The 27,423-nt window shown below is 44.9% G+C and overlaps 1 protein-coding gene and 1 long non-coding RNA gene across 9 annotated transcripts in view; one reads left to right on the top strand and one right to left on the bottom strand.

Annotated features, from left to right (window-relative positions):
* Window positions 1-192: 192 nt before the first annotated feature.
* Mtmr4 (myotubularin related protein 4) lies at window positions 193-26,038 on the bottom strand. Of its 5 annotated transcripts, none has more exons than XM_027950352.2 (19): window positions 25,930-26,038; window positions 24,742-24,779; window positions 20,627-20,716; window positions 20,156-20,272; window positions 19,509-19,591; window positions 17,682-17,842; window positions 17,470-17,566; window positions 17,199-17,312; window positions 16,146-16,342; window positions 15,861-15,989; window positions 15,218-15,329; window positions 14,534-14,729; window positions 14,148-14,333; window positions 13,899-14,069; window positions 13,594-13,748; window positions 5,574-6,969; window positions 3,125-3,235; window positions 2,840-2,928; window positions 193-2,487 (listed from the first exon to the last, which is right to left on the bottom strand). In XM_027950352.2, the coding sequence occupies exons 2-19, from the start codon at window positions 24,742-24,744 to the stop codon at window positions 2,310-2,312; spliced, it is 3,585 nt and encodes a 1,194-aa protein (XP_027806153.1). In that variant the 5' UTR covers window positions 24,745-24,779; window positions 25,930-26,038; the 3' UTR covers window positions 193-2,309. The 5 variants fall into 5 exon arrangements, with proteins under 5 accessions (XP_027806153.1, XP_071460167.1, XP_071460166.1 ...); XM_071604066.1 differs by lacking the exon at window positions 25,930-26,038 and adding an exon at window positions 25,725-25,787; XM_071604065.1 differs by lacking the exon at window positions 25,930-26,038 and adding an exon at window positions 25,150-25,255.
* Window positions 26,039-26,550: 512 nt separating this feature from the next.
* LOC114104257 (uncharacterized) overlaps window positions 26,551-27,423 on the top strand; it is a 30,510-nt gene continuing 29,637 nt past the window's right edge. For all 4 annotated transcript variants that reach the window (XR_011705032.1, XR_003584811.2, XR_003584812.2 and 1 more), the window contains exon 1: window positions 26,551-27,150. This is a non-coding gene — a long non-coding RNA (uncharacterized lncRNA). The remainder of the gene's footprint in view (window positions 27,151-27,423) is intronic.

Raw genomic sequence — 27,423 nt, 5'->3', positions numbered from 1 at the left:
AATACATCCCTAACCAATCAATAAACTCAAATACAACAAAAGCTGTGCTGATTTTTTAAAAAAGAGTCCATTTGAAAAATGGAAATTGTTAGAGGAAAGAGGTTAATGTTTTAGTCCTTTTTTCATGGTCAAAAGAACAATGAATATGTTTACCTAAAAACTAAAAGGAATAAAAAGACCCAACAAAGCAGCACTAATATAGAGATTTTATTTAAACTGTATTGAGTTTTTACAGCACATTGCATGTTTGTCACAACGCAACTGCACAGTTTGGATTTTTGGCCACATCATGTCACTTACACCCACAACAGCTCTGAAAGGAGTATTTGATGAACGGATCTGAGCCAAAAGCCCAGAGTCTCTCTCCAAGGCCATGCAGTTTATTCACTGATGAGACAATCCCTCAAAACAGCCACACAAAATAGACAGATACAGTCTCCCCAAATGTTACCAATATTACTCCCCCTGAAAACAGGCAGAGTGAAGTGCAATCAAAGTAAAGTTAATTAAAAAGCCACTCATGACTGGCAGTAATTTTTAATGATTGAGAAAATGGTTAAAAGAATTTTATGTATCAGAGACAAGGAAGAGTTTGTTACTTTTTCAATGATCTCAGGAATTTCCCAGACACAAAATCTCCATTATTCAGCTCCATTTAAATGAAAAAAAAAAATGTTCTGCTAGGCTGACCTAAATACGCCAAAACTTTTTAGGTTACATCCATGGCAAGTATAAAAGCAGCACAGATGCTTCTCTGTAGACTGAAGAAAAGGGCAGGACAAATAACAATTCTTATTTCTTATTCTAAATGCAGATTCTAGTTATTTTGGAATGAATTTTTTTTTTCTAGAAAGCAACATGAAAGTAGCAGTGAGAAAGACAAATACCACAGTTTTAAAACAGAATAAGCCTAAATGTCATTTGCCTTTTATACACCAATGACTTAAGGAAAATGTATAAAGGAAATTCTAATGGTTTCATTATAGAACAAGGAGACTGTATCTGTCCCAACCACAGTACATGGCTATATGACTATCTTTTGGTTAAGTGCCACTGGTACATATTAAGATGAAAAAACAAAATCAAAACCAAAATTAAAAAAAAATTTTTTTTTGGTCCACATGGACACATTTTCTCTCCCAATTTTGGTATCAAGGCTTCATTCTCTTGTTTGGGTTCCATTGTTAAGTGCACAAAAATAGACAGCAGCATTTGTACTGAAACCCTCACATACCAAACAGCATATTCTAGGAGGTAAAAACCAAATGCTAAATTCTACCCTCAAGGTGTCAAGTGTTCAGGATAAGAAGCAGTGTGACTCAGAGGAGGCAGCAGCCAAGGGAAAGACAACATGGGGGAAATGGGCAATGGAATAACAACAAAAACCTTTGTTTTATTTTCATGCCAGGAGAGGATCAAGGTGGAGCTCCTGTATTAGCACCAGGACAACTAGGAAAAGTCAGGCGCGAAGGGTAGGGCACAATCAGCAGATATTTCACAAGATAATTTTTGCTTCTCCCTTCTCATTCACAGTGCATGCCTCCAGAGCTGCCTTGGCATAACAGAGTGACCACCGCCTTCACAGCTCTGATTTTTTCCAAGACTAAACATCAGCAGAGTTTTCTTCTGCTCCCAAAAATGTCTCACTCCCTAGAACTGTCCCCCTATACTGAATATTCACTGATGCTGGCTGATGAGCCAAGTGAAAAATACATTGAAACCTCCACTTGGCCAACCAGTCTATAAACCAAACTCCACAGAAAGACAGTACTAATTGCAACTAGAGGGAGTGCCTCTAAAGACTGAGCCTTCATGCACAGACACAGAGCACAGAGGTACAGAAAAGAGTTCATCTCGAATAGGATAGGAATTCCTATCTTGTATACTATAATCTGCTTTTTTCAAGGTGGAGGAGAAATGGGTCTGGTTATCACTTGCAGTTTGGTTATACATATGCCTTTCTATTGCTGTTTGGACACCTTGCACCAGGCAGTATCTATGAAATCATCATCTTGTGACCCCCCCCCCCCCCCCCAGGAGAAAGAAGCTGGAGTCACCAACTCAACATTAAGCTTCCAGACTCTGGGTCTGGAAGGACCATTACCCTAAGTTGAGGGTCTCTCCAGAAAAGGACCTCCGCCAAATTGAAATTCCTCTGCTCCAGTCTCAAAGTACCAAGTAGGATTTCTCAAGATGATATCTTTGAGCTCTGTGATTTCATGAGCCATACCAAGGAACCTTTCAAACTACACCTGAAGCAGATCTTCCCTTCAAACCTGTTAAAACTGGACAGGTCATCTCCTGTGCATTCAACTGGAAGCTGTAGCGATGGGTTTCTTCAGATGTTGGCTCATGAGCTCCCTGGCACGAGATACTTGAATGTGTTCGTAACATGAGTTACAGACGAGAACTGGGTCATAGAGCTGTTGATCAGGAATGGGCAGCTTCAGGTGGCAGCATCCAGCACAAAATACATTCCCACAATTTCTGCCAAAACACAAAGAAGGAAGAGTTAATCAGAAATGCCAGTATGCTGAGAAAGAATTATAATCTAAAAGGCCTTCCATGAATGAACAAAGAGAAAGGTCGGTGCAAACATGATTCCTATAAGGCTTTATATCTCCATTTTCAGAGTAATTCAAATTAGTTCAATAACTATGTGCTGCACTTTTTTTAAAAAAATATTTATTTAGTTGTAGATGACCACACAGTATCATTATTTAATTAATGTGGTGCCGAGGATTGAACCCAGTACCTCACACATGCGAGGCAAGCACTTTACCACTGAGCCTCAGCCCCTAGGTACTGCACTATTTTATGAGTCCACAGAACATCTTACCTGCAATGGTGTCTTCGTTTGGCCAACCAGAATTCACAGTCACAGTTATAGCAATGCGATGCCATATGGTCTGGAACCCAGCGAGTCACCTAACAAAAGGCACAAGGAAAAATCCTAGGTCCTTGTCAATAGAATGGAAGAGCAACATTACAACAAGGAGAGCAGCCCAGGTGAAAATGACATGCATCTGGGGGAAAGGTCAGTCTATAGCATGTGACTTTATCTCTGAGAAATATAACTCATTAGCTCACATTAAGCACCCACCACATATTTGCCTAGACATACCTCAGTCTCCTTCTTATCCACAGGTTCCCAACTTGCTTCTGAAAGACAGTCTTCACTGTGATCAGAGCCAAAATCTTCTGTATCACTGCCATCTGACTCCTTCAAACATGTCTGAAAAAAAGGCAGAAAATATCAATATCACCTTCATCACCACTAATGCTGTTTACTACGTGCCAGGCACCATTCTAAGTACATTATATACATAAACTTGTTTAATTCCTCACAATAGTTTTGCACTGTGTAGTACTTTTATCTTCATTTTACAAATAAGGAAACTAAGCCAGAGGAAAATTAAGTTTCATGCCAGGCATTGTGGCGCATGCCTGAAATCCCAGGGACTCAGGAGGCTGAGGTAGGAGAATCAAAATTTCAGAGCCAGTCTCAGTAACTTAGTGAGGCTCACAGCAACTTATCAAGACCTTGTCTCAAAATGAAATAATTTTAAAAGACGGGCTTGGGATGGGGCTCAGTTAATTAAACATCCCTGAGTTTAATGGAAGGAAGGCAGGCAGAAAGATAGATTTAAGTTTTGGTAAGTGGTAAAGCTGGATTTGAACCTAATATTCTGGCTTCAGACCCATGCTCTTAATCAGTATGCTATATCACAGGGCAGAAAGACTCTCTCTTGTTGCATCCTAAACCAGGCATTAGCAAATTGGCCCACAAGCCAATATTTACAATATAGGCCAATATATCCAGCCCATCTTCATAAATCAAGTTTTACCAGAACATAGCCTAATTCATTCATTTACATTAATCATCTATGGCTATTTTTTAAAACATTTATTCTTTAGTTGTAGGTGGACACAATACCTTCATTTAATTTTTATGTGGTTCTGAGGATCGAACCCAGAGCCTCAGACATGTTAGGTGAGCGCTTTTCCTCTAAGCCACAACCCCAGCCTCATCTATGGCTATTTTTGTGCGACAAAATCCACATAGTTATGACATAGATGGTATGGCCCCCACAAACCCTAAATATTTGCTATCTGGCCTTTAAAAAAATTGAGTTTTCTGACTTCAGTTTAAAAGCATTACCCTGAATATTAAGTTGTTAGCTCCATCCAAGCAACTAGAGAGATGTGGGCAGAAGACAAGTGGGAGTGCCTTAACAGATGGAATGGAAGTGCCTATATAGCAAAATATTATGGGGGAGGGCTGGGGTTGTGGCTCAGTGGTAGAGCACTTGTCTAGCACATGTTAGGCACTGGGTTAGATTCTCAGTACCACATAACAAAATGAATAAATAAAGCAAAGGTTAAAAAAAAATGGGGGAGAGAATGGATCCTAGAAGCTCCCCCAGGATTGTCATGCGAGAACCTGAAGCAACCCAACACAGTAAAGCCTGCCTGGTCCTCCTCAGCTCTCACCAGGATTGTTCCAAAATGTCCTAACCAGCCTCTCAGTCTGGATCCAACCTCCTACATTGAGCCAGGCATGGTGGCACTAGCCTGTAATTCCAGCGGCTCGGGAGGCTGAGAAAGGAGGATCACAAGTTCAAAGCCAGCCGCAGCAACTGCTAGGCACTAAGTAACTCAGTGACTGACTCTGTCTCTAAATAAAATATAAAATAGGGCTGGGGATGTGGCTCAGTGGTCAAGTGCTCCTGAGTTCAATCCCCAGTACCAAAAATAACAAACAAAAATCCTACACTGTTGGTTAGGCTCTTGCTCAGTGATAGAATGCTTGCCTACCATATACAAGACCCTGAGTTCAATCCCCAATAATCCCAATAATTCTCTCTCTCTCTCTCTCTCTCTCTCTCACACACACACACACACACACACACACACACACACACACACAAGTAAAGGCTTATTCAAACTGTATAAGTACAGAATTCTACATCCAATAAAAATGATGAACTTAAAATATTTTTAAAATTCTACACTGTTACAAGAGTAGTTTTCTTAAAATATAAATCTGATGATGTTTCCCACTGGCCTAAAATTTCATTGCCTTGAGGGTAAAAATCCAAACAAGAAGGATACTTGACCCTTCCAATCCCTGTCTAATTCTCCACCTCCCCACCATATCACTCACCTCTCCCTCACAGTTCCCAGCACAAATATGTATGCATGCCTGCACCCAAACGGCCACACACTCAACCCTTTAAGCCAGGCCACTGCAGGACCTGTTACCTCCTTGCTTTTGCAAATGTTTCTTTTTCACTGTCTATCTAGCAACATATATCACACATTCTTCATTCAACTCAAGCATTATCTTCTCAAGACAGCCTTCCTTGACCTCTCATTCCACTCTTAACCCCCTAACACCTAATACTTTCCTCAATCATAATACAACAACTTTCAAGATGTTTACTTGCCTTTCATTCTATAGCCCAAGCCCAGTGGCACTCAGCAAGTGCTCAACAAATGAATGCTGAATGGATGGAGGGCTAAATGAATAGAATAACTGAAGGGATGAATGGCAATTAGTGAATACTTACAAAATCATCCTCATAGTCCATAGGGGGCTCTGCTGGAGGGGCACAGCAGTGACGGATATCCAGTCTCATCTGAAGCTCACGCACCTGTCGACGTAGCTGCTCTACCTCTTGCTTGTACCCTGCTTCAATTTGCCGTAACCTATGCTGGATCACGTCTGTGGGAAAGGGGAGTCCATCATCATCCAGGTAGAGTGGAGGCACTGGAGAAGGGCAGCTCAGTGGGACAGGCTTTGTGCTGGAGACTTGCTTTGGGTGACCAGACAACCACATCCGGTTGTTTTTTCCTCCTGGGCCAGTACAGTGTCCATTGGAATGACTAGAACAGATAGGTGACTTCACACCTTCTCTCTCAGCCCACTGGCTCCCAAAGCAGGGCCCTGTGGCCCTCATCTGCTTACTGCTTGACCTCTTGCTACAGCAGCCATAGGAAAGCAGCCGCCGAGGGGTAGTCTCCCCACTTGGGAATGAAGTCACCAAGCCTTGGAAGCTGTCCCAGTTGGACCCTAAGAAAGAGAACTCACTGATCTGGCTCTGAGAAATTGGTTTTCGGACCAATTCCAATGGCACTTTCCCAAAGCGAGGATTTTCCAGTAACTGCCCACTCCTATTATTTCCTTTCTTGCCAGTGTCTTCCTCCCTACGGATCAGATCCAGCACAGAACTGGGCTGTTCCTGATGGGAGATACCTGCCACAGACTCTGGGGGATCTTGGTTGAGGAAGTCGGTGCTTGGCTCTAGAGGAGTTTGGCAGGCAGCACTCGGTGGATTGCAAAGGTTGCCCAGACTCTGATTCAGAACACATCTGGAGGTCACACCTAGCACAGATTCTATCTGTGCCTGTTGGGCGGCACCCGTAAGAGAGTCCTGGGCAGACTGAGGAAAATCACAGACTTCGCCATACTTGCAGGGAGTGATCTTGGAGGGCACACTGATGGTTTCTGTTTCAGGCTCAGGTGGCTCTCCTGAGCCACTGAAAGTCCTACCCAGCTCATCCTGAGCAGGAGGGTCTGGAGCTGGTGCCTTAGTCTCTTCCAGGACTTGGATCTCAGGATCACAGGTGTTCTTCACTTCCCAGGGCACAGCAGTATTAAGCAGTTTATAACTTAGAGAAGAGCTTTTGTGACTCTTAAAAGTTTGTTTATTGCTCAGGTAGTCTTTCTGGTTGCTGGGCAGAGGGAGAGGAAGGCCTATTTCTCCTACAGTCTGCTGGGGACCTCCTACCCCGGATTCCACAAAGGTTGTCTCTGATCCTTCAGGATTGCTATGCCAGGGCTCCAAGCCAACTCTGACCTCCTGACAGTGGTTATTCAGGTTAGGGTCACTGGATGTGCGAGTCAGGGGGCTGCTTGTGTCACAGGCAGAAAGAAGATCGTCCATGGATCTGGTTTTAGGTAACCTAGAATGACAAATTTAACAACTCCAGCTCAGGAAATGGGCACCATCTCCAATATACAGACAAATTTATTTTTTTTTAACTTTTTTTTTTTTTTTGAGAGAGAATTTTAATATTTATTTTTTAGTTTTCGGCGGACACAACATCTTTGTTTGTATGTGGTGCTGAGGATCGAACCCAGGCCACACACATGCCAGGCCAGCACGCTACTTCTTGAGCCACATCCCCAGCCCTATACAGACAAACTTAACAACTCCAGCTCAGGAAATGGGAGCCATCTCCAAAATACAGAATCAGGTCTTAAGAGCAGTATCAAAGCCAGAGTTCACAAGATAAAAAACATTTAAGGTTACAAATAACCAATGTTCCATGAAAGAAAACTGCAAAAAGGAAAAAAACATGGATTTCATTGTTAAGAACTCAGGATCTGTCTTCAGCTTTGTCAGTATTCAACCTATATAACTTCCCTGGGCAATATCAACCACTTTCATAGTTTCAATTGCCTGCTATGCTGATGCCTTCTAAATCTACTATTCTAGCCAGGACCACACCTGAGCCTCAAACCTAATTTCCCATATTCTCCATCAGAGTAAGACAGAAAGAAGATTGGTTCTGGAGCTAGATGACATAAGCACCAATACTGATGAGCTATACAATTATAAGTAAGTTATTTAACTTGTTGGATACTTGATTTCCCCCTCTATAAAATGTTAAAGCTGGGCGCAGTGGTATACACAATTGGAAGGCTAAGGGAGAAAGATCGCCAAATTAGAAGCCAGCCCTGGGCAATTTAGCAGCATCTAGTCTCAAAATAAAAAATGAAAAGGGCTGGGAATGTAGATCAGTCCTAGAATATCCTAGGTTCAATCCCCAGTAGTGGAGGAAAAAAAGGTAATAAATTATACCTTATAAAGAGGTGCCATAAGGATTCAAAATATAGGAAACCACCCAGACTTATTAAGATGACCTCAAAACTACTCAGATATTTTCTAGAATGACCATCCTGATTTCTTAAAATTTATTTTTATTTTTTTAAGTATTTTTTTAGTGGTCAATGGACCTTTAATTTTATTTTATTTATATGTGGTACTGAGAATTAAACCCTATGCCTCACACATGCTAGGCAAGTGCTCTACCACTGAGCCACAACCCTAGCCCCCTATCCTGACTTTTAATGTAGTTCAAAGTCCTTAGAGCAATGAAAATTAAAGGAAATTCACCAGAAAACAGAAATCACTGGGCTCCTCTTTTCAGATGCCTTAGTCACTTTGGCTCATAGAGAAAAATCCCCTGAAGGTATACAATATAGCTTATTTTAAGTAGCTGACTTTTGAAATTTTATTATAAATAAATCTTTTAAATATATTTTTAAGATTACTCTTCTCGTGGGCTGGAGTTGTGGCTCAGAGGAAGAGTGCTCACCTAGCATGTATGAAGCACTGGGTTCGATCCTCAGCACCACATAAAAAAATAATAAAATTAAAAAAAAAAAAAGATTACTTTTCTCATCAAATTTTTGTTTGTTTGTTTTGTTTTGTTTTAGTATTGAGGATTGAACCCAGGGGTGCTCTACAATGAGCTACATCCCTAGCCTTTTCTTTTTTTTTTATTTTGAGACAGGGTCTTGCCAAGTTGCTGAGGCTGGTCTCAAACTTGCAGTCCTTCTGCCTCAGCCTCCTGACTTGATAGGTTTATAGGCATGCGTCACTGTGCCTAGCTCTGTGATCAAGTTTCATTTTCTTTTTTCTAATTTTGAGGCAGGGCCTCACTAAGTTGCCTGGCTGGCCCCAAACTTGTGAGCCTCCTGCCTTAGTCTCCTGAGTAGCTGGGATTACAGGTGTGGTCCACCACATTTGGCTAATTTGTTTTGTTTTGTTTTTGGACAAATAAAATGGCAGGAAATTCCAGAAAGGCAGAACCAGTGGTTATTACAGTCTCTGAAGTCTCATAGCCAGGGCTCAAATCCCAGCTTGAAAATTCTAAGAAAGGTTAAAGTACCCACCTCCTAAAGATACCATGAGGATTAAAAAAAATAATGTGCATTAAAACACATTGCTCAGGGCTGGGGTCGTGGCTCAGTGGTAGAGTGCTTGCCTACGTGTGAGGCATTAGGTTCGATTCTCAGCACCACATATAAATAAATAAAATAAAGGTCCATCAAAAAAATAAAAAACACATTGCAGAGCTGGGGTTGTGGCTCAGTGGTAGAGCGCTTGCCTAGCATGGGTGAGGCCCTAGGTTCAAGCCTCAGCACCACATAAAAATAAATAAGTAAAATGAAGGTATTGTGTCTAACTACAATGAAAAAATAATTTTTTTTTTCAGTTTTCGGTGGACACAACATCTTTATTTTTATGTGGTGCTGAGGATCGAACCCAGCGCCCCGCGCATGCCAGGTGAGCGCGCCACTGCTTGAGCCACATCCCCAGCCCCATTAAAAAAAAAAAAAAATTGCTCAGTGCTTCTTATGTTATTGCATTTACTGTTTACTTATTTATTTCCCTCTACTGAAATTCCACAAGAGCTAGACTGTGTCTTATTTGAATCCCCAGTACCTAGCATAGAACCAGGCACATAATGTGCAGAGTAAATGAGCTCAGAACCTAACATCAAGTTTCCATTGGTAAGTTCCAAGTGAATGGAACAGATCAGTAGGGCTAAATGGTATATATCAGGAGCTTCCAGGACCCATCCAGGATCTACTAAATGAGATGAACAAGAATTAGGCCTACACACCTGTATTTTTTCTGATATTATTATTACTATTATTGTGGTGGTGGAGATAGAATCCAGGGCCTCCCACATGGTAGGCAAGCACTCTCCCTCTGAGCTATACCCCAAGCCCAGTGTTTTTTTTTTTTAAAGAAATACCACAACTTTCTCTTTTTTTCTTTTCTTGTTTTACTTTTTACTATGGGAACGTTTAAGCATACAAAAAAAGACTATTAGTAACTCCCATGTACTATCACCCACAATCAAACAGCAATAGCCTGCCACCCTCCACAACTGACTCCTTTGTGCACCACAGGTTTAATCAGTGATGCTGGAATAGGCAGTCATGCCTGAGGAACTTAGAAGGAGGAGAGTTCATCCAGCTCAGGTGGTCAGGGAAGGCTACACTGAAATGGTAGGATTTGAGCTGGGTATCAAATGTACTAGACTTCAATGGAAGAAAAGGAAAGTAAACACGACATTTCTGATCTAGAGAAAGGTAAAACCAAAGGAAGTCAGGTCAGTTGCTACAGAAACCGATTCCTTTCAAATCCTTATATCATTTATTCCTCTAAACCCAAATCACCTTTTTGAGCTGCTTACAACACACCCCTTTGCTATCAACTAACATTTAAATACCCACTTCCCTGTAACACCTCTTTCTCCCCCAGATTGGTTTGCCCTCTTACCTTTTCTTTTCTTTTTTGGTACCAGGGATTGAACCTAGGGTTGCTTAACCACTGAGCTACATCCCCACCCTTTATATTTTGAGACAAGGTCTTGCTAAATTGCTGAGAATGGCTTTGAACTTGAAAGCCTCCAAGACGCTGGGATTATAGGCATGAGCCACCATTCCCAGCTCCTCTCACCTTTTCAATGAACATTGGTGGCACTAAGATTCTCTGACTTTCTAAGCTCAGACACTTGGGACCTATCTTGACTTTGAAGAGACTTCACTCTGCACTTCAATTCTTCAAATTTCAACCAATTCCATAGTTTGCTAATAACTTTACTATTGTTTCTGAACTGAATCCTCTTTTCCAGGGACTGTTCTCTTTATATTTGAATTACTACAATGATGCTGGCTGGTCTCTGTGCCTCTAACTACCCTGCTCACTGATAAGCTCTCCAAAAATCCCATCATAAGTAAGTCACAATAACTTCCTATGCTGACTGACTTTTGACAAATAAATCAAAATAACTTTTTTAATGCTTAAAGTACTCAGTGACCTGTCCCATATATATCTTTCCATTTCTCAGACTAACCCCTTTTCAACCTCTGCCAGCTCCAGAGAAATTTGTTTTTCAAAATTCTCCACATACCCAGTTCCTTTGGACCTCTCTCTGCCTGCCTTGTTACAAACCCCACAATCCCCTATGTCCCATGCTTTTTGCCCACTTAAAAATTTACTAAAGCACTTATTATGAACCAGGCCCTGAGCTAGGCATCTGGGACGTAAAAAATGACATTGCTCCTATCTGGTCCTTCATGAAAATTTCTTGAGTAAAATAGTCACCAAATGATATTTTAAAGCATCTCATTTCTCAAACAGCTTTGAAATACGCACATTTTTACTTGCTTAGATGCTTAGAATTGTTCTCTAGTTGTTCTGTGTTTTATCTTATAGCGTAAAAGTATCTTCAAAGCAGGATCTGTATCTTCTATTCTTTGTTATATCCCACAAAAACCTTGTAAACACTAAGCCATTTGTAAGTATTTTTTTAGTTATAGATGGATACATACCTTTATTTTATCTATTTATTTATTGGTGCTGAGGACCGAACCCAGTGCCTTACACATGTAGGAAAGTGCTCTACGACTGAGCCACAACCCCAAGTTGCCATTTGCAAATATTAAAGAAATAAGCTACTAACTTAAGGTAATAATTATTAAACAGATCCTAGAGCTTATTAAAAATCTGAAAATCCAGGCATGGTGGCACACACTCGTAATCCCAGCAGCTCAGGAGGCTGAGGCAAGAGGATTGAGAGTTCAAAGTCAGCCTCAGCAACAGTGAGGTGCTAAGCAACTCAGTGAGACCCTGTCTTTAAATAAAATACAAAATAGGGCTGGGGATGTGGCTCAGTGGTTGAGTGCCCCTGAGTCAATCCCTGGTAACACCCCCACCCACAATAAAAAGAATCTGATAAAAAGCTTTTCCCTGGAAAAATAAACTTTTGAACCTAAACCCAAATTCTGCAATAGTATGGGGAAAGGGGAAAAAAATCACAGAATTCCAAAGCCTATCCCTTGACAATGAACTCAACTCAAAAGACCCTAAAACTGGACTTGGGTGTAGCTCAGAGGTACAGTGCTTGCCTACCACACACAAGGCCCTGGATTTAATTTTTAGCACTGCAAAAAAAAAACAAACTAAAATAAAAAAATTAAAATGTTGGGGTTTTGTCATCTTTTATAATATTCAACCAAGAATGTTACATTTTAACTTTAAAAACCTTCATCCAATAAACAAATATCAAAATTTGAAGTATGCACATGCTTCGAACACAGCATATTTGTTTCTAGGAATCTGACAAAAATACCAGCACAAATGCAAAGATATATGGATAAAAAATATTATTAAAATGTACATTTGAAAGGGGGTTGAACCCATGCTATGCACATGCTAAGAACATCCTCTACCACTGAGCTATGCCTCCAGCTGAACTATATATTTAAAATTGGCTTAGATGGTAAATGTATTTTACCATGATTTTTTTGTTATGGGTTTGATCTCCCACAGGAAATTTTTTTTTTTTTTAAATAGTAAAAACAATAAAGTAGCTTTATATATATTGTCATGGGATGACAGCCTGATCAAAGTGGGGGGAAATTGCAGGATGATATGCAAAACATTCAGGTTTTGTTTTTTAAAAACAAATATAATATAGAGGCAGGAGTATGTATGCTGTTTCAGTTTTACCTAGAGAACCAAGACAGTTTGCACCTGGGGGACTCAGGTGTACCTATATAGAGATGTTTACAAATATCTCTACATAGATTCATCCACACTGGGGGCCTGGCATAAAGCTTAGCGGTAAAGTGCCTGCCTAGCATGCATGAGGCTCTGGATTCAATCCCGTAATGCAAAAAAGGAAGAGATAAAGAGAGATAAACAACTGGAAGTGTTTGACAATAGACATCAGTGGGGACAAGTATCAGGAGCAAGTACTTTTGTTATCTCTTTTATTTATTTATTTATTTTTAGTTATCGGCGGACACAACATCTTTGTTTTTGGTATGTGGTGCTGAGGATCGAACCCAGGCCGCACGCATGCCAGGCGAGCACGCTACCGCTTGAGCCACATCCCCAGCCCCTGTTATCTCTTTTTATATTGTTTGACTTTTTTAAAATAAGAAATAAGAAACAAGGATTGCTTTTATAATTAAACAGCCTCCATCCCTCTTTCCCACAAAAATTCAACCAGAAAATTTATTTAATTTCTTGTTTTAATTTCTGGCCTGTTTCTGAGGGAGTAAAGGCCATCTCCCTGCTGGAAACCCATTTCCCCAAGAGTCAGATGCTTCTGGAAGCTAAAAACATTGTAAAGGTAAAGGTTACTAAGATAGCAAGCTTCCCATGCCTTGTATTAAGTGAACAAAAATCAACACCGTCCCCACAAATCTTCATGAAGTAGTCCTTTCTTTTTCATTCTCCTCTCCCTTGCTTGGGTATGTCACATGGGGTGATAGCAGCCCCAGGAAAGAAGGTAATCAACCTTATCTTAAGAGAAGACCTTGAAAACACACAGAGTGTATCCCAGGCTAGCCATGAGTCTATACCCATGTTTCTTCTTTAACTGATTCAAGAAGTTGCTTTTAAATAGCTCATTAAAAAAAGAAAAATGACTTTTAGGCAAGATAGGAATCAGTTATTACCTTTCTGGTAGAGAGAGAACAAGGGCTTTTCTCACCTGTCCAGAGAGCGGCCAGAAAACTCCTGGCTCTGGGCCACTGGGGAAAGGTAAAGATCCATATTCTCTTCTCCAAGTGTGCACGGAGATGATGCAGGCAGATAAACAGCTGTCCAGAGGTGAAGGGCTCGCACATGACAAACAGGATGCAGGACCTAGGGAGTGGCCCGATATTAGCGTTTTGTAAGATATTCCTGGTCCCTTCTCCTTCCCTAAGCCTTTGGCTCTCTGTTCTCCCCACTGACTCAGCCTCTTCACCCTACTGATTTCTAAGTTGCATTCACAGGAAAATGGCTCGGACTTACCATCTCTGAGCCGGGCGTATACAGGAAGTTATGAAAGTTCTTATTGCCAGCTCGCAGGAGCGCCCACACAGAGCATGTTCGCTTGTAGATATTGCGCTTCTCTCGCTCACAGGGGTTGTTCGCCAGGAATGTGCCATAGAGACAAGAGTACGTGTGCTGTACCAGTTTTACCTAGAGAGCCAAGACAGCTTAACCTGGGGGCCTCAAGATGCCATTCCCCCCACCCTGGTTACAGGCGTTAGGACTTACCAGGAATGCTTCATTAAATTCAAACACACAGGGGAACTGCTTAAGCAACTGATGAACAGAATCGAGCCACTGGAGGAACACAGGGCATTGTTCGTTTTGGTCCTCTGCATTCTCCTGGTGGCCACAGCGGTCTCCAAACTTGTGCCCAAAATCCAGCCAGTCAGACTCCACTAACACTTGGAAGCCCTGCAAAGGAAATAGTCCAAGCATGGGGTCTCTCTGGAAAGGCTATTGTGCTACTTCCCAGGGGACTGCCCAAAGCAAGGAGCTGGTGCCTTCAAAGAAGAACAGGACTGAACTAACGTCCTCTATCAAAAGATTCCCAAGACAGTTCCTCAGAACCTACCACCATCCCTCCTCCCTTATACCCAACCCCCTCTCAATACCTCCAATGTCCTGTAATACGGGTCCAGTAATATTTTGGCCAGGGCTACAATCTGCGGTGTCCGGTCCCAGCCGTCAGAGCAGTGCACCAGCACAGGCCGGCCTTCCCGGTCTACTGTATTAGCCACCAGCACAGCTGCTTTTAGCATCACTGACAAGTGCTGCAGCCATTTGGTACTTTCCAGTGCTGACAACCAGCTATGCAAGAACAGAAATCAAGCCCATCACTAAGGGTAATAGGGCTATCCACCACTCACAGACAGTTCAACCCAACAAAATCCCCAGTAAGAGCTGGAACCCAGAGGACCACCCATGGCCTTTTTGCTAAAAGTACCTAGCAAGAAGGTAGGGAAGATAGGACCTGAGGCAGAAAGAAGCCTCTTAGAATCTAAAAAGGAATTAGAAAGCATGACAAACACATTTAGCCACTTTCTCTCCCCAGTTCTCTATGTTCTTTGAGTAGGACAACTGATCTAAACAAAAAGAATCCAATGTCCTGTGACGGTGCCAAAGTATTGGCTGAGAAGTAGTATTCTTGGAACTGGTCCACTGTACCCAATTCCACCTAGGCTCTGAGGTCTCCTGTACCTCCAAATATCCCATCTCCTCAAAATCCTCCAAGAACAAAAAGTACTGAGTAAAGAATGAGACTGGAGGGATTTGCAATCACAGCAGGGAACACCTACTTGCTGGGATCTGGCATTTGGCTACACACAGCTCGGAGGTACTGGAAGCTGTTCCGGATGGCATGGATGTTGGCCATTCCCATAAACACGACCTCACAGTTGGGATAGTACTCTGTAGACATGAGAGGAGAGTGAAGCATAAAAGCAGATCCTGGAAATAGGCACCCAGGCATCCAGGTCAAAAGCAGTTCTAGTGGACAAACATCCCCAGCAGTGAAGAACACTCCAGATGGGAACCAAATATACTCTTGAAATCTGAATCAACTTTTATCTCTGGATTCTCTGGTGCTATATAGTACTAGTAATATTAATGACAGTAATACTAGTAAGAATGACAACATCTAGTAAATTCTCAAATTTAATAGCTTTTATTAAAAATCTAGTAGCTTCTCTGTGCAACTAATTTTTATATATGCAGCCTCTAATCACCCTAAAAACTTTGCAAGGTACATATTATCCCCATTTTACAGGTGATAAAATAAAACTTGATGAAGAACTTCAACACAACTATAGTAAATGGCAGAGTCCTAGTTCTAAGCAATTTTGTTTGTTTCTTTCCACTCCACAAGTTGCCCCCAAACCACATCTTCACCAAAGACCCCAAAACACAGGGTGCCTGCAGACATTGGGGTAACAGCAATACCTTCGCATTCACAACCTCCACCCTTGGCACGGTTAGCCACTGCTGCTGTGTAGGATCTCGCATCCAGGATCAGTAGCTTTTGAGGGGCTGCTGTGCTCTCCACCCCAGAACACGCAGTCAGAGAGGAATCTAAATACACATAAGGAAGAAGACTTAGGGTCAGCTAGACATCCAGCCTCACTCAGACTCTGGTACTCACTCTCAGAAGAGAGCAATGTGCAACTAGAAAACTACCCATCTCACACCCCAAAGCCTTCCTGGGGTCTAGTAACACCTATGCCTTACCAAAGTCAGTGTCACACGCCTCACTGGCATCATTATTCCCAGTGCTCAGAGGGCCCCCACTGGCCCTTGTCCCTGGGTCCAGGGCACAGGCTTTGGCAATGGACGTGACCAGGTACTCATCATCAGCATTCCGCCAGCCCCACCAACTGATCTCAGGCTGGCTGCAGCGGGCAATGGCAGCCCCATTGCGAAGGTGTCTGACAAAACAGAAAAAAAAAAACAAAAAAAACATAATGCTCTTGGCATTCAATCCTCCAAAAGCCTACCACAGAGACCTCAAGGGTGCAAACCCAGGTCTCCAGAGCCAGCAGGGGCTACCAACTCATCTGCCCATGATAATAGCAACCAAAAGCTTTAACATCTCTAGAGAGCTTTACAGTTTACAAAGTGCTATCACACACATTTTCTCAAATGGGCTCTGTATTCCCAAGATGACCTTGACTCATCAAACCTGCACCAGGTACAGACATACAGCAAGAGAACAAGATCTGAGCCAAGAACATGAACAATTCTAAGCCTGATTACTACCTGTTTCACTCTATTTTAGTACAATGTTCTTGTGCAAGGGCCAGTAAACTTTTTCAGTAAAAATCCAGACAATTTTTGGCTTTGTAGGTCACAACCAGTCTGTTGTTATTCTTCTTTATGTTGTTTTAAATAACACTTTAAAGAATGTAAAAGCCATTCACAGCTCACAGGCTGTACATGAAACAGGCTGTAGGACAGATTTGGTCCACAGGCCAGTTTGCAACTCCTGTATTAATTCAATACTTTACACACACACACACACATACACATGCGCACGCACACACGCACATGCATGCACATACATACACATTCTCTCTCAAAAATAAGTAAATAAATAAATAAAGTGAATAAATCCCCAAAAGACTTATCCTTAGAAGAAAAAATAAGGCAATTCTTATTTTTAAATTATTTCCGTCACTTCTCCAAAGCGTATCCATTCCCAGCAGGCTGCCAAAAACCTCAGATTTTGTCTCTTTCCCTACTGAGTAAAAAAAAGCCTCCATTTTCCATCTCCCACTATCTCACCTGTACACAACCACAGGGATGCGCTTCCAGGAACGGAAAGAAGCCACATTCTCTAGCTCTTTATCTGTGATCCATACAGGAACCAGCAGCTTCTGGGGGTAACTGGGGCATAATCTGAGAAGAGACCAGAGGAGATTATTGAATTGGTCTATGTGATAACAAGACCCAGAGGATTTTTTTGTATGGGAAGAGGGATCAGGAACCCTCCTATCTCACAGACCCAGGAGCTGTGCCACCCCCTGCTTTGGTTCCCCCACCCCTGCCCTCTCACTTGTAGTTGCTGTTGATATGTGAGACTCTCCAAACATTCTGCAGGTCAAAGCCCATCCTGACAAGCTCCGCCTCCTGCCGACATCGTATGTGATCTCCTGCAACACAGTCCCCACAGTCTGTCAGCTTCCCAGAGTGCGAATGTCCAGGGGTGGAGGAGTTTCAAGAATTGAGGGATAAGAAGCAGCCTCCCAAAGAAAGCACCTCACTCACCTGGCTGACACAGATGGGTATGCTGGTCCTCCTCAGTCAACCCCAGGCACCAGGCATGGTAGGCAAAGGCAAAGAGGTCCTCAGGTTTGGCAGGTCTTGCTGTGGCCCGGCTTAGCCTTGTGAGCCACTCTTGGCACTGCTTGAAAGTGGAGAAGTGGCACCTGCAGGGCAAGGGAAGAGGCAAGGGACAGATGTGCCCTGGGGGAGGGACAAGGGACACTGACCTGAACTCAAGAGAAGCTGTCTCTTATGACAATTCCCAAGAACTTCTGTGTTTGAGACATACTTATCTCCTCTGGTGAGTCCCTACGTCAAATCTAGAAACTACCACATGGCCCTGAATCTCTGCACTCCCTGTTCCTACCCTACCAGTCAGTGCTATTTCCCATGACTCCCTAACACAAGCCTTCTGCTTCAGGCAGGACATCCTGTTCACATCACTCCTGCCTCCTTGTTCTTTCTCTTCTTCTGCTTGATAATGCCTCGTCTCTGCCTGTCTCTACTGACACTTTGAACATGGTTTTAGTGCCACTCCTTCCTTGAGTCCTTCCTAGCCTATCCTCTTCCAGATTCCTTCTTCTCTTGCATATTAAGCACCTGGAATATGGCTTTCCATAGCATACTGCTACATGTTAAGTCTTCCTTCAGCAACCAAACTTTAGCTTCTGTGAGGCAAAGGGCAAGGTGGATTCTTTCTGAATCTGCTCCAGATTTGAGCATATGGCAGGCCCTAAACCAGGCATCCTTCTAATACTCCTTGTAGCCATCTCAGTCACTTTTTTCTCCCATGATCCAATCTTTCAGCAAATCCTGTCACCTCTTCCTTTAAAATACACACAGAATCTGACGACCTCTCCGCATTTTGGCTGCCACCACCCCAGTTGGGACGCTACCATCTCTTGCCTAAGTAACTGCAGTAACTTCCTAACTCACTTCCCAGTTTCTACCTTGATTTGTCCCTGTTCTTTTCCATCTAGTCTCAATACAGCAACTAGATGATTCCAAAAAACATTATTCAGATCACATCACTCCTTAGCTCAAAATCCACTAGGGGTTTCCCAATTCTCTCAAAGTAGAAGCCAGTCATTGGGACTCTCTGCTTTGCTCTCAGACCTTATATTCCACCATCATCACCTCCATGCACTCCACTCCAGACCACTGTCTCCTGCCGTTGTTCTTGCAGTGTGCAGGCACAGGTATACACCCACCTCAGAGCCTTCGCAATCACTTTCTTCTGTCTGGCATACTCTTCCCTCAAATATCCACACATTCACTTTCTTCAGGTCTTGATTCAAGTCACCTTTTCTGATCACTTGTTTAAAGCTATAGTCTTCATCCCCATAGCACTCCATGCTCCTTCCTTGCTTTATTTTTTTCCTTTATAGTTATCATTTATGCCAGAATCTCCCCACTGGAATATAAGCTCCATAAGGAAAAAAAAATTCATCTACTTGCTTTCTGTTGTATCTTTACTCCCTAAGATAGACTGGTCTGAAGTATTCAATAAGCGTATGTTAAATGAATAAACAGATGAATCAACAATAATGTGGAGTGCTCTGTACCAGGTATTATCCTAGTTGCTTTTATGTGCATTATCTCATTTAATCCTCATGATGACTCCATGAGCTAAATATTATCCCTATTTTTTCAGATCAAGACACTATAGGTCAGTAAACTGACCTTCCCAACTGAGAACAGTTTTTACCTTTTCCTCCAATGGGGAAAATAAAATAGTATCTTTCCTCTCTTGCTCAAAAGAAACTTGCAGCAGAGATGTCTGCACAAGACTAGGGTGAGGGGACCTAAGTAAGGTCCCATTGTTCTCACCTCACCACTTTGGAGTCCTTGCAGGCAATGTGCAATTGGAACATATCACGGCTCTCCACGCTGTCAATCATCCGGAGAGGTACCTTCAGAGGAAGGACAAACTGAGGTTCAGATCCCTCACCTCAGCACCACTCCTCAACCCCACTCTGTCCCAGATGCTGATGTACCATTGGAAGTAAGAAAACTGGCATTTATTGAGAAACTGTTAAGCGCCTTGTAACTATGCTGGATCCTTGACATATCTGGCCCCAATTCACAATTATAATAATCCTGTAAGGCAGATATTTTCACCCTATATTGTAAGGAGAAAAATCAAGGTGAGTTAGAAGATTTGTCCAAGGTCACACAGCTGGTAAGTGGCAGTACAGGAAAAGAGCTCAGATTTAGCTAACCCCAAAGCCTGCACCTTGCCAACAATGCCACTGTGCTCCTTCGAAGAACCAGCAAGACTAAAACAAAGGGGGGAAAGGAAGAATGAGCCTGAGAGACAGAAAAATAGACTTACAACTAGGAGAAAGAGGATAGTGACAAAGAGAAGGAACCCCAACTTGTTTTGGAGAAATGATCAGGTACAACATTAGAACAATATCATGTTGAACCTCACAGGGAGTTAAACTTGGATGTGGGAAAACAAGACAAGAACTTACGTTGATGACAGAGTCCTTGAACTTGATATGCAGCCGGTAGTTAGAGATGGCAATGAGGGCATCGGCTGCCCGGCCCAGGAACTCCACTCCCTCTCCCTGAAGCACTGTGAAAGGTACCTGCCAAGGGGCAGAGGAACCCTCAGTCCATAATTGTGTTGCCCCTCATTCTCCTCTGTAGTCCCTGCTCTGTAGAATCTTCTGTGGCAAAACTGGACCAAGGCAGCAAAGGAGAATCCTCTCCACAGTCAATACCAAGTAACCGCTGCACAGGAAAGCTGCCTTTCCTTCTCTGAGGTCAAAGGCTCCATAATGTACACACAGACCCCTCAACACCACCCTATGACATCCCTTCAGAGAGCTGGAAGCCAGAGCTTCAGTATTAGAACCTCTTGGAGATTTTGAGTGGGAAGAGAGGGTATGTTTTAACGAGTTAGAGAGCCCTACACATCTAAGCCTCTAATTCCTCCTTACCTGAAGATTTTCCTCCTCCTTCACCAGTTCCTTGGGAGGGAACAGATCCTTGGCTTGGATATACTCCAGGCTGGGAGGCCCCTCCTCACCCTGTTGGAAGGCCAGAGCCATGAGTTGCCAGGCTCAATTTGTCCCTTCAGGCTCATTCATTCCCCTCCTCCCACTAATAAATCTACAGCCCCCCCCACAAACACACACACTTGCTTCTCTCTTATTTCTTCCTTTTCTTTTTTTGGGGGTGGGGTGAGGGACTGAACCCCAGGTTGCTTTACCACTGAGCTATATCCTCAGCCCTTTTGTTTTTTGAGACAGGGTCTCACTAAGTTGCTGAAACCAGCCTCGAGCTTGTGATCCTCCTGCCTCAGCCTCCTGAATCACTGGGATTACAAGCATGTGCCACAGTGCCTGGCTTTTCTCATTTTTTTCCCCTTCTTCTTCTAATGCCACTGGAGATTGAACCCAAAGGCACCCTACCACAAGCTACATCCTGAAACCTTTTTATTTTTTATATTGAGACAGGAGTCTCACTAAATTACCCAGGCTAACTTTGAACCTGTGATCTCCCTGCCTCAGCCTTCTGAGTAGCTGGGATTACAGGCAAGCACCACTGCATCCAGCTCCCACACATGCTTCCAAAAGGTTCTGACCAACCAAGGAGAGAAAGGAGACCTGGCTTAGTTGGAGGTGGGAAAGGGTAATATAGAGGCGGTACTCAAGCCTAGTAAGCATAACTGGAGAGTGAGGGAGGCCAAGGAGGAACTCTCCTGTGGAATCAAAATTTCAAATGAAAGAGGGCAGAAAACCACAGGGGGGAGGGGGACTAATGTAAGGATCAGACTAGGAGTGGGAAAGTGCTGTTCTGAGGAAAAGGAGCCAGGTGTGGCAGCTAACCTACAGCCACTGAAGCGCTAACCTGGTGGGTGAAGGAGACAAAGAGGAACAGGTTGGGGGGATTCAGTGGCAAGCCTCTAGAGGGCCTTCAAGGAGCTTTCAAAAGGAGGATATGTTTTGGAGCTGAGTTTATCTTCCTGTTAGGCCCACACTGCTATCAAGCCCCCACTACCTGCCAAGAACCTGCCCAGCCTGCTGCTCTGAGGGGAATTCCTGAGGTATACCCATAGCAAGCAGAAGTCACTCCCCTCCTAACCACCAGGGAGGAGAAAAGAGGGGATCCACTACCTGGAGGAAGAAGACCCAAGGACAGCCAGGGGAGAGAAAGAAAGAAGGCCTGGCAGACACCCACGGGGAGGGGGTGTGTGTGGTGTGTGTGTATGGGAACATCTGAGAGGACAGATGGGGGAAGCTGAGAAGGAGCATTAGCCAGAGGGGAGGAGGGGAAGACTGGGAATGATGCAGAGGTACAGAGCCCTGCAGTGGCAAGGGAAGATGGAGAAAAGAGAGGTTGTCTGGGGGACAGTCAAGGAGAAAAGAATGGCATGTCAGGTGAAGGATAGGATTATGGAAGGGGGAGGGGACTGGAACCCAGGAGGCAGCTTGCAAACATCCTTTGCTCCCTGACCAGCCCCCTAACATCCCTCACAGCCTACTAGCCACATCCCACATCCCCAAGCAAGGATGCAGCGGGTGGGACCAAAATGGAGAGGCGGAGGTAAAAGGATGTACCCCTGTAGGGCGGGGCCTGGAAATCTGCAGTCAAGGGCAGTGGCTGCAAGACCAGAATGGGCCATAGAATTTCTATCCTAGGCCTTCGATAAACCCCAGCATCCAAAAATTGAAGCAAGTCCAAGAAAGAAAAGAGCTAACCCTTCTCCCAATTCCCCAAACGTCCAGGTCGGGCCAGGGGCCTGAGGAAGGGACAGGGTTGAAAATTAATATCCCAAAGGCTGGACCTGGGCGGGGCTGCGAGTGCAGCAATCGTTGGAGCCCCCCCGGACGCCGCAGGCAGGGCTAACACTTACGAAGCAGCTAAGCATGGAGCAAGAGACACGGGCGGTCAGGCTCATGGTCGCGGGCGGTCTGGGCCAGCGCACATGTCCCTGGAGCCGCTGCGCTGCCCGCCAGGCCTGGGCGCCCGCCGCATCCCGGCTGCGGGGCCTGCCAGGTGCAGCAGAGGCGGCCAGGAGTGAGCGGCTGGCGGCGGGGAACCGGCTAGGCTCCCGCGCGCCTCTCCCCTCCTGTCCACAATGGAGCGGGCCCAGCTCCGCCCTCCAGCACCAGCGCGGAAGGGAGGGGAGCAAGGCAAAGGGAGAGCCCCGGGATGGCGCCCGGAAGGCGGAGGCAGGGCGGGGCTGCTGTGCGGGGCCCGCCCCCACCCAAGCTCCTCCCTTTCCATAACCGCGTGGGAGGGCAACCCAGGGCATTCTGGAGTCCCAGCTGAGCTACCGCCCAAGGCTGCCTGGGAGGTAGACGCAAGCCCGCCTCCACCTTTTCATTTCAACCCACTCCTCTTTTATCATACAAGCTTCTCTCCGTCCTCCCCTCCTCCCTAGGTTCCCCCAGCGCCAGCTCTGGATCCCAAGATGGACCTCACCGGGTATCTCCATCCCATGCCCTTTCCATCCAGTTAAGTGCTTGTTCCTTCTCTCCAAAACTACCACCCACCATACCAGGTCCATCAGTGTCATCCTCCAATCCCCTGACCTCAAAAAATTCTTTTGGTTCCTTTAGAATGGACCCTACTCTAGTGCCAAGTTCGACATTCATAGTCCTGAAAGGAAGTCCTTTATGTTTTTTTTTTTTTTTATTTCATGGCCCTGCTCAACCCTACTCCTTCGACTCCATATCTCCCTTGTTTCACATCCTCTGATCTCTGGAAAGAAAATCATTCTTGGAGAAAAAATTTCTTAGTCTGGGAAAAAGAAGAACTGGCATTATGGACCACAGAAGCTATACAGAAACAAAACTTGAAGCCCAGGGGTAGGGCTGGAAAAAATTGGGTAAAGGTCCAAAGAATAACAAGTAATAAGGGACTCAGTATCACCAAGAGTCAGAAGGAGACGGCTGGAACCCCAACCTTTCTGTGTCTAGTAAATTTCAGAAAGTAGGGCTTTTGTTGTGGAGGAGGGGACAAACAGGAGAAAATCTGACATTTTAAGCATCTACTTATGAGTCAAGCTGTTTCAAACATTACCTCACTAAAACCTTTCAAACCTATAAGAAGTAAGCCTTATCCTGTTTTTCAAGTGAGACTTCAGGCCTAGAGAAAAAGTATGTAATTAATCTAAAATAGGTTTGCTGAGAAGAGACCAGACCAATATTTCATCCATCATAGATCCACATGTCTGTGGAAGGAAGGGAAGAAGGAGGGAGTCCTCTCACCATCTGAATGTATTAACTGTCCCTAAGCATAGGGGACATCTGAAAGAAACTGAAGAGATGCAGTCAGGTTGAGGGCCTGGTCTGGCCTAGTACTCCTTTCTCATCTCACTGCTTCCTCCTCCTAGCTCTCAGGATATAAGGAGTACCCTGAACTTGGAGTGAAAGAAGAGCAGGTGCAATTAATGGTAAATTTACAGGACTAAACCCCTAGTGATTCATCATATTTTGGGTATCTTCAGGATGCCTTCCTACTATACATTCAGCCAGCTATTGCCTACAGTGGCTTAGCAGCAGCACTTAAGAGCTAAAAAAGCCCATGATTTTGGTAGAGTCACTTGACACAACACCCACAATATTCAAGGGGGCCCACCAGAAGTCCAAGGGTTTTAAATATAGAAGGTATGGCTTTTTAGACTGGAACACAGAGATTTACTAGAGACTCAAGAAAAGAGGAGAGCTGTTATGAAAGGCTAAGGAAGTCAGTGGTATATAGATAGTAAGGGGAAGGAATGACTTAGAACATGCAGAAAAAGACTTCTAGATATTTCTCATCCCAGTGTTTTATACTGCTTGATGCTTTTCAATCTAAAAAACCCTGAGTTGGTGGTATAGCTCAGTGGTAGAGAACCTGCCTAGCATGGACAAGGCCCTCAAAAAAAGGTGGGGGAGGAAAAGAAAAAACAAGAAACCCTAATTTACCTCCAGTGCATATGAACATGTTTAGGAGCTGAATAAAGTAGCTTGGAGCTCAAAGTCCAAGAGAGGTGGGGTGGCTTCACAGAAACAGACACAAGGGTTACAGAAAACAATGATTTGAGGAAAGAAAGAGTACTCACCATTCTACCGTGGTGAGGGTCCTGGCTGACTGCTGTCACTATAAGGAAACAGAAGAATGTAAGAGTAAATAGCACCATTGATGTCACCATAGAATCAACAAAACCCACACATCTACCCCTAAATCTCTCTTCAACTCTTATTTTCCTCCCTTACAGAGGATCCAGCCTTTCACAAGTCACTATACCAGACAGAAACAATGGGAGCTACATGGAAAGAAAGCAACAAGTGATCCTGCAGGGTGTGAAGTCAGTCACAAAGTTCTGGAAGTGTCATCCAGACTTATTCAGCAGAACTCAAGAGTCCTGACTCCCAGACCAAGAAGTAGAACACTCCAACCCCTGTTCTTTGCAAGAGAACAGAAGAAATGCCAACTCTGAAGACACAAAAGATGTCCAATTAAGACTCACTTTGGGCCCTAGTGGGGGAATCCACAAGACTGTTCTGCCAGTCTGAGTCTGGGAGTAGCACCCACTTGACCTCCAGAGTCCAGAGCAGAGGACAAGAGGGAATGGGCCACCACCTGTGATAAGAGAGCAATAGGGCTGGACAAGTCCTGCTGAGTGTACTTAACATCAAGTGAGGTGGAATCTATGGGGTAAAAGACCACAATCTGGGCAAAATCAGGCCAGTCGGGCCTTGGAGTCAGCATCTGTCTAGTGGGTCCAAGTAACGGGGATTTCAAGATGAGGCCTCCTAAACCCACTTAAGGAACCAGGTCCGCTGACTCCTTTTTGCCTGCTATACTCAGGGGCAATGCAGCAGAGTTCCGCAAAAGGCTGCAAGGATAAAAGCCTCCATCTGCGGTCCTGCCTGCCTCGGGGATCACAGTATTCTCTTCCCCAGCCCACCCTCCCTCATGGGGGAGCCCGCAAACGGCAAGCCAGAGGTGCTGCCTCACCGCCCACTGGCACGCAGCCTCAGAGGAACGGAGAGAGACAAGGGGAAACAAGGACCAAGCCTAGAAGGCCCAGGGCTTCCGGACCTACGGAATAAGGTCCCCAGAGACAGGCCAGGCTGGCAGGGGATTCCAGGTGCCCAGGTTCTAGAGGCGGAGCCTAAAGACTCGGAGGCGGAGCCCGGAATGACAGAAGGCGGGACTCAACAAAGCCGGTGGGGGCCGGGGCGGGGCCCCGGCAAGACGTGGTCCCAGTTTCCAGGCTGGCAGTGCACAGGGCACAGTGACTCACCCAGGCGGTGTCCGCCCGACCCTCCAAGGCAAAGCTCTCACGACTTCCGTCTCCCGCAGCTGCTGAGGCCGCGCAGCTCGAACCCCACCACGGTGCCCCTTTACCCAACCAATCGCATCTCTGGCCTGTGCCCGCCCTGGCCAATGGCCATGCCAAGTCCCGCCCTGCCCCCACCACGCAGCCGCCGCCCTCACTCTACATTCCCCTCATTGGTCAAATGGGCAGACGCCTTCCTAGCCTTTAACCTATCAGATGCCCAAAGATGAGACTGTACCTGGAGGGAGGAGGCGCGGCGCCGGAGTTCAGACGCGACCAATGGGAAATCACAGCGCGTCCCTGCGGCAGCCAATGAGAAAGCAGTAATACAGAGCTCCTGACTCCTCAGAGGGCCGGAAGTGGGAGCGGCTTGTCGCCTACCGGTAGCGCAAATGGGGGCGGTGCCTTGTAGGGGCACTGGCCTTGTAGTCGCACTGGCCTTGTAGTCACTTCCGGTGACGACCCCACCCTAGGGGTATCTCTGAAATATATCCCCGGTGGCTCCTCATTATGTCCAATCTTGTTTGGGTTTCCATGCGATTATCCAGTCCCAAAGCTGAAATGGGGGGGGGGGGGGGGACGCGGGCTCGAGAGTGGGAAGGGCTGAAAGCCTGAAGCTCGGTCTGGATCTTCTCCGACTGGTGGCTCTGGTTTTTCCCTTTTCCTCTGTCTTGACAGGTTCCTCCAAAACTTGTGCCGCCAGTCCTGAGTCAGATCTCTTACCCGAGAGATAGGAAAACTGGATCTGAGACAGCCACTAACTAGCTGCGGCCTCTTGTCCATAAAGGAAGAGGGCAACAGGGCATTCACAAGTACCTAACTCCGCTCCCTTGGGAACCCAGAGCAGTCAAGAAGGACGGAAGGTGGCCGCTGGAGGTCGCCGTGGCCTCGCGATACCACCAACAGAAATGGAGAACTGTTGATGCAGATTGCCAACAAAAATCCTCAACTCTGGAGTGGGCTTTGAATGTATAACACCAGGCCACCGGGCTAAAATATCTCCAAACGTCTTTGTTTACAGAGCATTGCAAACCCCCTCCCCTCCAGTATTGGGGATCAAAACCAGGAAACCATCGGAGCTCTCAAGACAGGTCTTGTGGTCCTCCTGCCTCAGCCTCCGGAGTAGCTGGGATAACAGACGTGGCAACGGTTGCTCCCACCTAGAGCATTGGAACTTTTATTACAGTAAGTTCCAGGAAGACACGAACCTTATTTGTGTCCAATACTTTAACTCCAGGGTCTAGAACAGTGACTGTGGCCGAGCAGATGCTTAGTTTTTGAGTACTGAACTCCTCCAGGACAATGATGGTGCTTTTATTCACTCCCAGCATTTATTATAGTATTTGGTGACTACAGGGCCTTCAGCATTTGTTCAGTGCTTTATCATAGGCTTCCTAGAGCTTAATTCTGCATGTCCCTTTTTCCAAGATGGGGGGAAATAGGAAGTCAGGAGGTTGA

Source organism: Marmota flaviventris, chromosome 17, assembly GCF_047511675.1.
Source record: "Marmota flaviventris isolate mMarFla1 chromosome 17, mMarFla1.hap1, whole genome shotgun sequence".
Taxonomy (NCBI): domain Eukaryota; kingdom Metazoa; phylum Chordata; class Mammalia; order Rodentia; family Sciuridae; genus Marmota; species Marmota flaviventris.
The sequence above is the reverse complement of the archived record's forward strand: the minus strand, read 5'-3'. Positions and strand labels throughout refer to the sequence as shown.

Coding starts and splice junctions, on each gene's coding strand:
- Mtmr4 (XM_071604064.1), bottom strand. CDS start 22,590: ATGAGCCTGACCGCCCGTGTCTCTTGCTCCATGCTTAGCTGCTTC. Junction 6,970..13,593: donor TCTGGCCGCTCTCTGGACAG/GTGAGAAAAGCC, acceptor TTGTCATTCTAG/GTTACCTAAAACCAGATCCA. Junction 2,929..3,124: donor TGGATAAGAAGGAGACTGAG/GTATGTCTAGGC, acceptor GCCTTTTGTTAG/GTGACTCGCTGGGTTCCAGA.